The sequence below is a fragment of the Hemitrygon akajei genome, chromosome 3 (genome assembly GCF_048418815.1).
Source record: "Hemitrygon akajei chromosome 3, sHemAka1.3, whole genome shotgun sequence".
In the NCBI taxonomy this organism is placed as follows: domain Eukaryota; kingdom Metazoa; phylum Chordata; class Chondrichthyes; order Myliobatiformes; family Dasyatidae; genus Hemitrygon; species Hemitrygon akajei.
The window spans coordinates 147,081,203-147,094,412 of NC_133126.1; the positions used below are offsets into that span (position 1 = coordinate 147,081,203).

The 13,210-nt window shown below is 46.0% G+C and overlaps 1 protein-coding gene across 3 annotated transcripts in view; it reads right to left on the minus strand.

Annotated features, from left to right (window-relative positions):
- The window catches only part of si (sucrase-isomaltase), a 185,206-nt gene that overhangs the window by 66,260 nt on the left and 105,736 nt on the right, over positions 1-13,210 (minus strand). For all 3 annotated transcript variants that reach the window (XM_073041017.1, XM_073041016.1, XM_073041015.1), the window contains 2 exons: positions 7,907-8,122; positions 908-1,062 (listed from right to left, as the gene is read on the minus strand). In XM_073041017.1, coding sequence (XP_072897118.1) covers positions 908-1,062; positions 7,907-8,122 — 371 coding nt within the window. The remainder of the gene's footprint in view (positions 1-907; positions 1,063-7,906; positions 8,123-13,210) is intronic.

Consider the following 13,210-nt stretch of genomic DNA (forward strand, 5'->3'; position numbering starts at 1 on the left):
GTGGGGGGTCCCAGATGATGTCTGTTTTTATTTGTGCCAGCACTCCATGTAGATGTGCTTAATGCTATGGAGGGCTTCACAATGGCATGTTTTAAGGTGTAAATCTTGCTTTATAATGGAAGCATTTGAGATTGCTTGGCTTCATATAAAATGTCACGACACTCATATCCCCATTTGAATACACAATCTTGCATTAACAAGTGTGTTTACATATGTTAGCTTGGGTTAGGAGTTGATTAAGTAAAAATTTTAAATATTTATTTACTGAGGTACAGCATGGAAAAGGTCCTTCCAACCCTCTGAAGTCACACTGCCCAGCAATCTTAGCCTAATCACTGGCACAATTGCATTGAGCAATTAACCTACCAACTGGTATATCTTTGGACTGTGGAAGGAAACCAGAGCACCCAGAAGAAACCCAGAAGATCACAGGGAGAAAGTACAAACTCCTAACAGGCAGTGGCAGGAATTGAACCCGGGTCTCCGGGTACTGTAAAGCATTGTGCTAGCCACTACACCACCGTGCCAAATACAGATTTGTAACTTTTATCTTAATGGTACCCTCTAAGAATTGCTTTTGATATCCTTGATTTGAAGGAATATTTTATTTAAAACAAAAACAAATAAAAACTTCAAATTTCCATTGAAACAATGCAAAAATATGTGATCTTGTACAATGTTTCCAAATAAAAGGCAGCTTTAAGAGATATTTAGTTCTGGATAACATTTGAGATGCTTATTTTGGGAGAAGGATAATTTTTAATAATGGGACTTCAACTTGTTCTGCTGCACAGTGATCGTTTACACTTCTGCACCAGTTTTCTCTGAGTGAGGATAGAACCTAAAGGCTATTTGAAGTGACAGTGAGAATAGGTTAACAAAACAGATTAGAAAATCCACCACTTACATTATTGTACCAGAGCTCTTTCTTTTGATCTGTATCCCAAAAGGATAATTGACAAATTCAACCTCATAAAGGTTTGATGCACCATTTCCAGGTGTTGGATTGGGAATATTCAGTGGGACTGGAACTTCATACCTTTCTGCATTTGGATCAAAAATCTGTGGGGAATAATAGGTTAGTTAATGATTTTGTTAACAGACAGATATACTTTATTGACCCCGAGGGAAATTGGGTTTCGTTACAGTCACACCAACCAGGAATAGTGTAGAAATATAGCAATATAAACCATAAATAATTAAATAATAATAAGTAAATTATGCCAAGTGTAAATAAGTCCAGGACCAGCATATTGGCTCAGGGTGTCTGACACTCTGAGGGAGGAGCTGTAAAGTTTGTTGACCACAGGCAGGAATGACTTCCTATGACGCTCAGTGTTGCATCTCAGTGGAATGAGTCTCTGGCTGAATGAACTCCTATGCCTAACCTGTACATTATGGTGTGGAGTGGAACATTTGCATTAATCAAATATTATCTTGCTATATTTAGCGTGACCAGCTTCATCAGTTCAGGATATAAAAGATCCAAGGCTATTGGGAAAAGCCATGACATTATTTCATTATATAAAAAAACAGAAAATGTGTTCAGTAAACGGCAGTGTAGATAAGTTGTGAAAGAAAAAATGTTACCGTTTTATCAGTTGGGCTCTGCTGAGTACTTCCTGCATTTTTTGCTGTAATTTCAGATTTTCAGCATCTGCAGTTTCTGAATTAACTGCAGTTTCAAGTGAATATACTTCCTTTGGTATGTAGAATCCTTAAAGGTGGAGCTAAGAAAGTGCAAAAAGACCTTGTTGGGAGCTATATGCAGGACTCCAAACTGTAGCCAGGATGTGGGACATAAATTATTATGGGAGATTAAAAAAGGCATGAAAAAAGGCAAAGTTACAATAGTCATGGGGGTTTCAATATGCAGGTAGATTGGGAAAATCAGGTTGGTGCTGAATTCTGAGGGAAGGAACTTGTAGCTTGCCTGCGGGTTGGCTTTTTAGAGAAGCATGTGGTTGAGCCCCTAGAGGAAAGGTTATTCTGTGCTGGGTATTGTGCAATGAATTACATTTGATTATAGAGCTGAAAGTAAAGGATCATAATATGATAGAATTCATCATGCAGTTTGAAAAAGAGAAGATAAAATTTGATGTATCTTTTACAATGGAATAAAGGGAACTACAGAAAAGGAGGATGAACTGAATAAGTTTTCATTGTGAAAGATACGTATAGCATGCCAAAAATTCAGATGTGTGAGGGTCAGAAGTGATTGTAGTCAGTATTACTAAGAAGAAGGTGCTTGGGAAGCTGAAAGATCTGCAAGTAGATAAGTCAACTGGACCAGATGATCTACACCCCAGGGTTCTGAAACAGATAGCAAAAGAAGTTGTGAAGGCACTATTAGTAATTTCTCAACAATTACTAGATTCTGGAATTGTCTGTAAGACTAGTAAGTCAAAATGGATAGAAGACTGGCTGACCGGCAGGAGGAAAAGAGTAGGAACAAAGGGGCCCTTTTCTGGTTGTCTGCTAGTGTCTTGTGCTGTTCCACGGGGGTGACTTCGATGATGGAATTGATAGCTCTGTGGCCAAGTTTGCAAACAATAAAAAAAAATTAGCTGGGTGGACAGCTAGTACTGATGAAGCAAAGAGTCTGCAGAAGAACTTCGACAGATTGGAAGAACAGGAAAATAAGTGGCAGATGGAATACAGTGTGGTAAAGTGTAGAGCCTTGCACTTCAGCAGAAGGAATAAAGGTATAGATTATTTTCTTCACTTATTGTCAAGAAGTGCAAAAGGACTTGAGAGTCTTAGTGCAGGAACCCCTAAAAGTTAGCTTGCAAGTTAAGTTGGTAGGAAGGAAGGAAAAAGCAACAGTAACATTAATTTTCAAAGGACTTGAATATAAAAGTAAGGATGTAACACTGAGGCTTTTATAAAGTGGTGGTCAGACCATATTTGGAACATGTGAGGAGTTTTAAGTCCCATATCTGAGAGACGATGTGCAGGCATTGAAGGGGGTCCAGCGGACGTTCACAAGACTGGGATTGAGACGGTTACTGTATGTGGAGGATTTGATGGCTCTTGGCCTTTGAACAGCTATACGTCGACAAATGAGAGGATGGCCAGAATGGTGTTAAATGTGATTAGTAACGAAATAATCTGCTCAAATTAGAACTCAGTCAATAGTGGTCTTCTCACCTTATTGTTACTTTTGTTATTCAAAGTCACAGGAATAATATTGTGGTGAACTACATATACCTGTCTGGACTGCTCCTGTGGCTCCTCCCACAGACCCCTGTTGACTGCTCCTGTGGCTTCTCCCACAGACCCCTGTATAAAGGCGATTGAGGCCTGAGCCTGGCCTCATTCTCCAGGATGTAGTGTTGTTCATTCTTCCAGTCAATAAAAGCAGATATCTCGCTTCTTACGTCTCAGAGTGAGTTATTGATGGTGCATCAATTTTATTGACTGGAAGTTAAAACATGGAAACCGTTTTACATCCGGAAAGATTGGATTTGGACCCCCAAGACCCTGAAGCAGCTCTTGCCTTTGAACTCTGGCTTGCATGCTTCCAATCATACTTGGAGGAGGTTCGTGCAACTGACCCCGCTGTTAGGCACAGAATTCTCCTCTCGCGAGTCGCCCCAAAAGTTTGTTCATTCATCAGGGACCTCTCGACCTACGAAGGGGCACTTGACCCCCTCAAAAGACAGTACCTGCAGCCGGTGAACGCCGTCTATGCCAGACATCGCTTGGCCACGCGCAGACAGCACCCTGCGGAGTCGTCCGCCGAATTTCTCCGAGCTCTACAGGCACTCGTGCGGACTTGTGACTGCAAAACGCTCGCGGCGGAACAGCATGCGGAACTCTTGGTATGAGACACCTTTGTTACAGGAATTAGGTCAGTGTATGTGCGCCAGCGGCTGCTGGAAAATGCTGATCTCACCTTACGCTCGGCGATCGAGACTGCCGACACACTGGAGGCTGCTCTGCACAATGCTGACGCTGTCCAGCTGCACGATTCCCTGCCGGTTCCGTGGACACCTCCGACTCCGCCGCCACCGTTTCCCGCGAGTGAATTCGCCAACACCGCTGCCAGTTGCGGTTCCACACACTCCCCAAACCCGACCAAGCGAAAGCTGTGTTATTTCTGTGGGCTTGAGAAACATCCTCGAAACCGTTGCCCAGCTCGAGAAGCGACCTCCAGCTGCGGAAAACCGGGCCATTTCGCCAGAGCCTGTAAGTCTAAACCGCGCGCGGGGTCGAGCAGCGCTGCGTTTGAGACGTGGGGGCCGCCATCTTCCATGCCCGGATGTGGGCAGCCAGCTTTGCCGGCGTCACCATGCCCCACCCCTACCTACCCGTGTGAGACGTGGGGGCCGCCATCTTGCATGCCCAGATGTGGGCAGCCATCTTTGCTGGCGTCACCATGCCCCGCCCCCGACTCACCGGTGTTTACCGGGCACCAAGACGGCATTTCAACTCTGGCCACCGTAACCCTCGACCAAAGCGCTCCGCACCAGCTTGCAAGGTCAATGATGGACATCCTGGTGGAGGGACACAGGACTAGCTGCCTGTTTGACACGGGCAGCACTGAGAGTTTTATTGACCCGGACACAGTGCAACGCTGTGGACTCGTGACACGGCCGGTAAGTCACAGGATCACCTTGGCTTCTGGGTCGCATTCCACAGACATCCGGATGGGTTGTGTAGCGACATTGATGGTGCAGGGCACAGAACATCGGAACTTTGCGCTCCTGGTCATGCCTCGACTGTGCGCACCTGTGCTATTGGGCTCGACTTCCAGAGCCACCTCGAAAGTGTGACTATGGCATATGACGGGCCCCTCCCACCGCTCACTGTCAGGAATCCTCAGTTTGGTGGGACTTCACCATATACCCCGTTACCGCACACACATACACATCAAATCACACGTCCCACCCAGCAGCATGCCGATAGCTGTGCTACTGACACTACTTGCAGCCTCTCCACCCTCAAGATCCCTCCCCCATCGCTGTTCGCCAACCTGACCCCCGACTGTAAACCGGTGGCGACTAAAAGCAGGAGGTACAGCGCGGGGGACAGGGCCTTCATTCAGTCAGAGGTGCAGCGGCTGCTCGGGGAGGCGATCATTGAGCCAAGCACAAGCCCTTGGCGGTCCCAGGTGGTTGTTGTTCGGACTGGGCAGAAAAATAGGATGGTTGTGGACTATAGTCAGACCATCAATAGGTTCACGCAGCTTGACGCGTACCCCCTACCCCGCATCGCGGATATGGTTAACCAGATAGCTCAGTACAAGGTGTACTCGACAATAGATCTGAAATCCGCTTATCACCAGCTCCCCATCCGCCCAGAGGACTGCCCCTACACCGCCTTCGAGGCGGGCGGCAGGCTCTATCACTTCCTGCGCATCCCATTTGGTGTCATTAATGGTGTCTCAGTCTTCCAGAGGGAAATGGACTGGATGGTGGACCAGTACAACCTGAAGGCCACATTTCCCTATCTAGATAACATCACCATCTGTGGTCGCGACTGGTCAGATCACGACGCCAACCTCCAACAATTTTTCCAAGTGGCCGAAGCTTTGAACCTTATTTATAACAGGGACAAGTGTGTGTTCAGAACCACCCGACTTGCTATCCTTGGGTATCTCGTGGAAAACGGGTTCATTGGCCCTGATCCCGACCGTATGCGCCCCCTGTTAGAACTCCCTCTTCCCACCACTCTCAAAGCCCTCAGACGGTGGCTGGGTTTTTTTTCCTATTACGCCGAATGGGTCCCCCATTACGCAGACAAGGCCCGCCCCCTGGTCAAGTCTACCACTTTTCCCCTCTCTGCTGAGGCCTGCGCGGCCTTCAGCCGCATTAAAGGGGACATTATCAAAGCAAAGATGCATGCGGTGGACGAGACCATTCCCTTCCAAGTAGAGAGTGACGCCTCCGATTTCGCGCTTGCTGCTACCCTCAATCAGGAAGTCAGGCCAGTAGCATTCTTTTCTTGTACCCTTCAAGGCTCTGAGCTTCGGCACTCTGCGGTGGAGAAAGAAGCCCAGGCCATAGTGGAAGCTATTAGGCACTGGAGGCACTATCTCGCCGGCAAAAGGTTCACCTTGCTGACCGACCAGTGCTCAGTTGCGTTCATGTTCAGCAACCAACAGCGGGGCAAAATCAAAAATGATAAAATTTTGTGGTGGAGAATAGAACTCTCCACCTACAATTATGATATCCTGTACCGGCCTGGCAGACTCAATGAGCCCCCTGATGCCCTATCCCGGGGAACGTGTGCTAGCGCACAGCTCGACCAGCTGTATGCCCTTCATGCACATCTTTGCCATCCGGGGGTCACCCGATTTTACCATTTCGTTAAAGCCCGGAACCTGCCGTACTCCCTGGAGGACATCAGGACGATGACCAGGGAGTGCCAAATCTGTGCTGAGTGCAAACCGCACTTCTACCGTCCTGACACGGCGCAACTTGTCAAGGCCACCCGCCCTTTTGAGCGACTGAGTGTTGACTTTAACGGCCCCCTTCCCTCCACCGACCGCAATGTCTACTTTCTCAATATTATTGACGAGTACTCGCGATTCCCCTTTGCCATTCCCTGCCCCGACACCACTACCATGTCCGTCATAAAGGCCCTGCGCCAGCTCTTCACTCTGTTCGGATATCCCTGCTATATCCACAGTGATAGAGGGTCCTCCTTTATGAGTGACGAGCTGCGCCGGTACCTGCTAGCTAGAGGCTTTGCTACTAGTCGAACCACGAGTTACAATCCCCGGGGGAATGGACAGGTGGAGAGGGAGAATGCCACAGTGTGGAAGGCCACACTTTTAGCCCTTAAGTCAAAAGGGTTGCCGGTCTCTCGATGGCAGGAGGTCCTCCCTGAGGCACTCCACTCTATCCGCTCCCTGTTATGTACGTCCACCAATGCCACCCCTCACGAATGCCTATTCTCTTTTCCCAGGAAGTCTGTCACTGGGACCACCCTACCAGTTTGGCTGACGTCCCCAGGGCCAGTGCTGCTCCGGAAACATGTGAGGAGTAATAAATACTCCCCGCTGGTCAAGAGGGTTCACCTTCTACATGCGAACCCCCAGTATGCCTACGTGGTCTTACCTGATGGGCGGGAGGACACGGTCTCCGTCCGCGACCTGGCGCCCGCAGGAGCAGCAGACCACTACCCCGTACACTCCACGGTAACTATGAACCCTGTACCCGAGGTGACACCGCACACACCGTGCCCCACACAGACTCCTCACGACACTCATGTACCAGGCATCTCGTACGCGTATATTCCAGGCGCCTCGCACACACGTGAGGGATCCCTGACACCTGCAGTTAGGCCAGAACCAGCACAACCTCCGGCACCTGTGCAATCACCACCTCCGGCACCTGTGCAATCGCAGCCGGAGCTACGTAGATCGCAGCGACAGATTCGACCACCTGATAGACTTAACCTGTAAATATACTTGTAAGAAACTTCACCACCTGGGGACTCTTTTTAAAACAAAGGGGGGGTGAATGTGGTGAACTACATATACCTGTCTGGACTGCTCCTGTGGCTCCTCCCACAGACCCCTGCTGACTGCTCCTGTGGCTCCTCCCACAGACCCCTGCTGACTGCTCCTGTGGCTCCTCCCACAGATCCCTGCTGACTGCTCCTGTGGCTCCTCCCACAGACCCCTGTATAAAGGCAATTGAGACCTGAGCCCGGCCTCATTCTCCAGGATGTAGTGTTGTTCATTCTTCCAGTCAATAAAAGCCGATATCTCGCTTCTTACATCTCAGAGTGAGTCATTGACGGTGCATCAAATATAGCAATTGAAATAACCTTAATAACTTGCTATATTGCATTGCTATAATGTGCCACTTAATTGTTCCCAGCAATGCTCAATTTCTGTTTAACAATATACTTTCAAAACCCCTTGGGTTTTGTACAGTCATATGAATCTTACCTTGAAATTCAACATACTGTCATTTAAGAATGTGACTTGAACTTTGAGGGTTTCGATTGTTGGTGTTTGGCCACTGTAACGCTTTGGATATGCTGTATTCCTTTTAATTTCAACACTGATACCATTTGGTGTTTGCCGAATCTCTTTAACTTTATTTATTATGTAACCATAATCATGTTCATAGAAACACCAAGGCTCACCTTGATTGGCAGAACTCTGCAAAAGAATAAAATTCAAATTTCATATAAATTGAAAGAAAATATATACTTTTGCTGTAGATGGTATAGAGCACATTCATGAATCTAACTGTGTGCTTTTGTCTTCCTCAACAATAACTTCAGTAATATTTGAACTATTATCTATTTTTGCAGGATTTATTATATGTTTCACATATTTTAGTTTATTGATAATTATTTCACTAATGAAAAACAATACTTTTACACATCAGCCAGACTAAGGACACATTGGCCCTGCATAGAATCACTGATGAAATTCCACAAGCATTTCTCTATCCATTGTTCAAACTCTTAAAAAGAATAAAACCTATCATGGGCATGAGTACTTTCATCCATCCCATTCAATTAAAGATCTACTGTAGATCACCAATCTTATTTTCATTTGTATTAATCTAAAATCTTTATTATTTGCTCATTTACATAAAGGAAAGATAAAGTCATTGTATGAATATTAAACTTCTTGACTCTTTACACACATGATACTCTCCTATTACTTTCCCCTAGGTCCCCTCTTCTTTCCCTTTTTCCTATAGTCCACTCTCTGCTCCTATGACATTCTTTCTTCTCCAGCCCTTGACCTTTGCCACTCACCTGGCTTCATCTATCACCTTCCAGCTAGCCTCTTTTCCTCACCCCAACTTTTTATTCTGGCATCTTTCCCCTTCCTTCTCAGTCTTGAAGAAGAGTCTTGCTCCAGAACATTGACTGTTTATTCTTTTCCATAGATGCTGCTGGACTTACTGAGTTCCTCCAGCATTTTGTGTGTGTTGTTTTGGATTTCCAGTATCTGCAGATTTCCTTGTGTTTGTGATGTTCTCCTTCCCTGCTTTCCTTAGTCTCTTATTCATGGGTGTATGGCAACACTAGTTATGTTACTGTAGTAGCATTCCATGGGTATATACTACTGGTCCAAAGGCATGTGTACAAAATTGACCTTGACTTAAGACATTTAAATTCACTTATTTCATTAAATTGCTATAAATCTAAACACATAGTTTCATAGTTAATTTTAACTATTAGATTTCTATTTTAGAAATCCACTCTGGTTCACCAATCTACACAGGAGAAGCAAACCTGCTATGTGATCTGGTTGTGGTATGACCCTGAGACCCAATCTAATGTGTATTTAATACTTCAGTAATATTCAAGTAGTATTGTAAACATATCATTTAATTAAGCATTCTTTGTTGTTAACATATTGTATTGTGGTTTATATGTAAAAGTATGTAAACGGCATACATCATTATGCCACCGAGTCATACAGGCAGATATTGCTTAAAGGAAAACCAAAGTTAGACTCACATTTTAGATTCCCATCCTTTCCATTGGTTTAATTTTCTGGATTTGCCAAACATAATACAATCTGACACCAGAGTGCAGTAGGACCTCCAGATGTGAAGGTACTGGATTTGAGAAATGAACATTAACCTTGAGAGATGGCACCTCCATTCTGTGATAGAACTTTAAAGATACAAACTATATAACACCTTATTTTCTCCATATTGATGGTTACATTGATTTTCCAACTGTTATTTCACAACTTTACTTTTTCTTTGCCAATTATTCACTCAGGGCAGGCAATTCTTTAAACACTTCACAGGACTGCCACTAACTTGTTCCCTTCCTTCTTACAGAAACCTATTGTGCAGAGCTCTGTGCAGCTATGACCACCACATTAGAAAAATAGGTACAGTAATAAGGATAGGACTATTATTTGACCAGGAGCAGATGTATTCACGTGGTGCCCAACCTTCACAGAGTGTTTCAACATTTATCCACTACACTCTCCAGTTAGCGGGTCAGCAGTGTTGACTGAGTCACTGCCCATCTGCTCCTGACTTCCAGCTCAACTCCTCTCCCCTGCTTCATATCTGGCAAGACACTCTATTGCTTTCTGCCACATCCTGCGAGCTGCTTGGTTCTTGCTCTTTTCATCAAAGCCCAGCACAGATAGCAAACTCCTTGCCAAGCTCACCGGGAACCTTCTATTGCTGAAATAGATGGGGAATAGCCATCCTTTGTCCCTGCACTCCTGGGTTAAGGACTCATACTTCAGGCTCTTCCTCTTGTGAGTCTCCTTGCATCCTTGCTCCCATGTTCTCATGGAGAGCTCCATCAACATGATTTCCCTGTCTTCGGTGTACCACAGTACAATGTCTGGATGAAGTGTGGTTGGCACCACCTCCGGAAACTACAGCTTCCTCCACACATCGACCCTCATCTCCCATGATTTGGCAGTTTTCAACCAATTAGATTTAGACCTCTTTGATATGACTGGTGTCGCTGTCTCCTAGATGAAAGTAACTGCCCTGTTCGTCTCTCTGCCAGCCAGTCTCTTTTCACACCTCTCCCGCTCCAGTGCTTCAGCAAGGGGCAGCAGGGCCTTGTCATGGAGCCACCTATACCGTCCTTGTGTTAAAGCTGTTTTGCATCCTGACAGTATGTGTGCCAGTGAACCCCACTGACCACAAAGCTTGCAGTTAGGATCCTCTCTCAGCCCCCAGCTGTGCAGCTGTGATGGTGTAAGGAGTGTGTCATACACAGACTGCAGGAGGAAAGAAATGCAGAAAGACTTCAGTCTCCAAAGCTCTGCCCAAGAGATCTTGTGTTTGGGAAGAGCCTACTTCGTCCAGGGGCCCTGTGACCCCAACTCCACTGCTTTTGAAGCGCACCTTTTATCCTTGCAATTCCGTACCTCTGCTGGACCATGCCACACCTATCCCTCACACTTGCACTCCCCCATCATTGGAAGTGTGCAGAGCCGAGGCTTTTCATGGTTTGCCGATGATGTCTCTCAATTGCAGGGAGCTCACTGCCTGGTCTATGGCTGAGCTGGTGGCCCACTTTCGTCCTCTTGTTGTGACTCCTGCTTGGTTTGTTAGCTTGTCATTGGAACCCCTGAGTGTTAAAACAACTCTACACTTTGCCAACCTGAACTCCTCTACTGTCAATGACAATGGGAGCTGTTGCTGGCCTGATCATATGTAGAGCCCCACTGAAGAAAAATTTGAGGAATTCCAAAACACCTCTGTAGGTGCTTGTTGACTTTTCTTTCAAAGCCTTCTACTGTGGTCATGGGAAACACGCACACTGTGAAAAGCCAGAGGCAGAAGACTATGTTGGTACAGCCATGTCTTAAATTTGCCAGGGAGTCCAGTTTTGTTAATCTTCTCAACCACTCTTCAGTCCACTTTACAGTGTCAGTGATGGTAGCACTGTTCGTCATTGCTGTATTAAATCACTTTCCAAGACACTTCACTAGGTTGTCCTCTATGGATGGAATGACTTCTTCCTGTACTTGAAGACTGAACTTGCTAGTAACTTTGCCCTATTTTGATCACCATGCATTTGGACTTCCTGGCCTTGGATGTCATCCTAGACTAGATAGCAAGATCGTCCAGTGTTTCCAAAACCCACCTTTCTTGGACATGGGTTACAGTGAGTACTCTGATGAATCCCCATATTTCAGGTTGTTGAATGCCGGGCTCCAACACTGGGCCTCGGGTTACATTTGCTGCTGTTGATATGAGGAGGTTCCTACCCATGACAAACAAGATGGGGGAGATGGTACAGTCCAGTAAAATCCCTTTTTGGAGGTCTTGCCTATAGTGCACTCCTATAGTGCGCTGAAGTGAAGCGAAGTTGAAACTTCCTAAGGTAGCTGGTGATCATGACTTACTTTACTATTGAGATATGGTAGTGGTCCAGGCCAACATCGATGAGGATGTGTGGAATTGATCTGTAGGCATTGGCTAGGTTTAACCAGATGACTGTTAGGTTGCCTTTCTCTGACTGGCCTTGCGGATCAATTGGCTGAATATTGAGCTGTGTTCAAGGCACCCAGAAAAACCCAGGATGCCACCTTTCTGAATGGAATTGTTGATATAGTGGTTCTCCATTAAGTAAGAGGTCAGCCTTCTCGCAAGCACTGAGAAGAATATCTTGCTCTCCATGCTAAGGAGAGAGATTTACCTACTCTGGGTGAATGTGGAGGTATCTTCTTCCTCAGGAACAAAGCATCTTTCAGCTATTTTCCAGCTTGATGGGATAGAGCCTTAGGTCTAAATCTTCCTCATTATCTTCCACAACCTCCAGCAGAGTTTGGGGCATTGCTTATATACCTTGTAGTGTGTAGAACGTGGTCCTGGGGCAGCAGATGACTTTGTTCTCTTGATGACATGCTGGACCTCCTGCCATGTGGGTTCTGCCATGTTCAGCTCAGTTGTTGGGATTCTTAGTTGGGGGACTTTCGGAGTGTAGTCCCTGATTCATACAGGGATCGCTGTATGAGTCCCATAGAAATTCTACCTTCTTTTTTGTCAGATGAACAGTTTTAGAATTGTTGTTCAGGTGCTTTATCTCACTTCTTAGGTGGCGAATCTCCCTTTCCCTGCTGTGTGGCTGCTGAGATGGTTTAAGATCTCCAATGGGCTGAATCGCTCTTTAGCAAAGTTTAACATAATGGTTGTGAGGGAATCGATTTTCCTGTAGACAGTTCTGTCAAATTATCTTCCAAGCTGTAATCCAGGTTGTCATCCAACTGCCTCCAAGATACATTGCCCAATGATCTGGGCCATCTGATCCTCCTTCTCCTTGATGAATAAATAGATTCAGGATGTCAGACAGGGCACTCACTTGGTCCCTTCTTTGGCACTGGGGTGGCTCAGGTGCAGAGAGATCTTCAGCTCTGTGGGGTGCATCCTGGCTGGAGTTCACCGTTGTCCCATCAGATGTTGAGTCCGTGTGTTGCACTTGAGTTGCCTTCGTTCCACAACTGAACGTTCTTTGGTCTGTCTTCAACTCTTCGATGTTATTGCAGATTTTGCTGCAATGGCACTTTGTAATGAATGCCTTCCCGGTCAGTGTTGTTTGCTTGAGTCCTTTCATTATTGGGTTTCCAGTCCTGGCCATTGCCATTATATCTGATCTATTGAGTCTCTCATTCTTCCCCCTCTCGGGAGACTCTGGGGGTATGTATATTTAGTTCAACCATAGCTTGTATGGTGCCCTCTTGTGAGTGCTACACACTAGATTGCTAGCCTTGTGCTCCCATGCCAGTCTTTCTGGA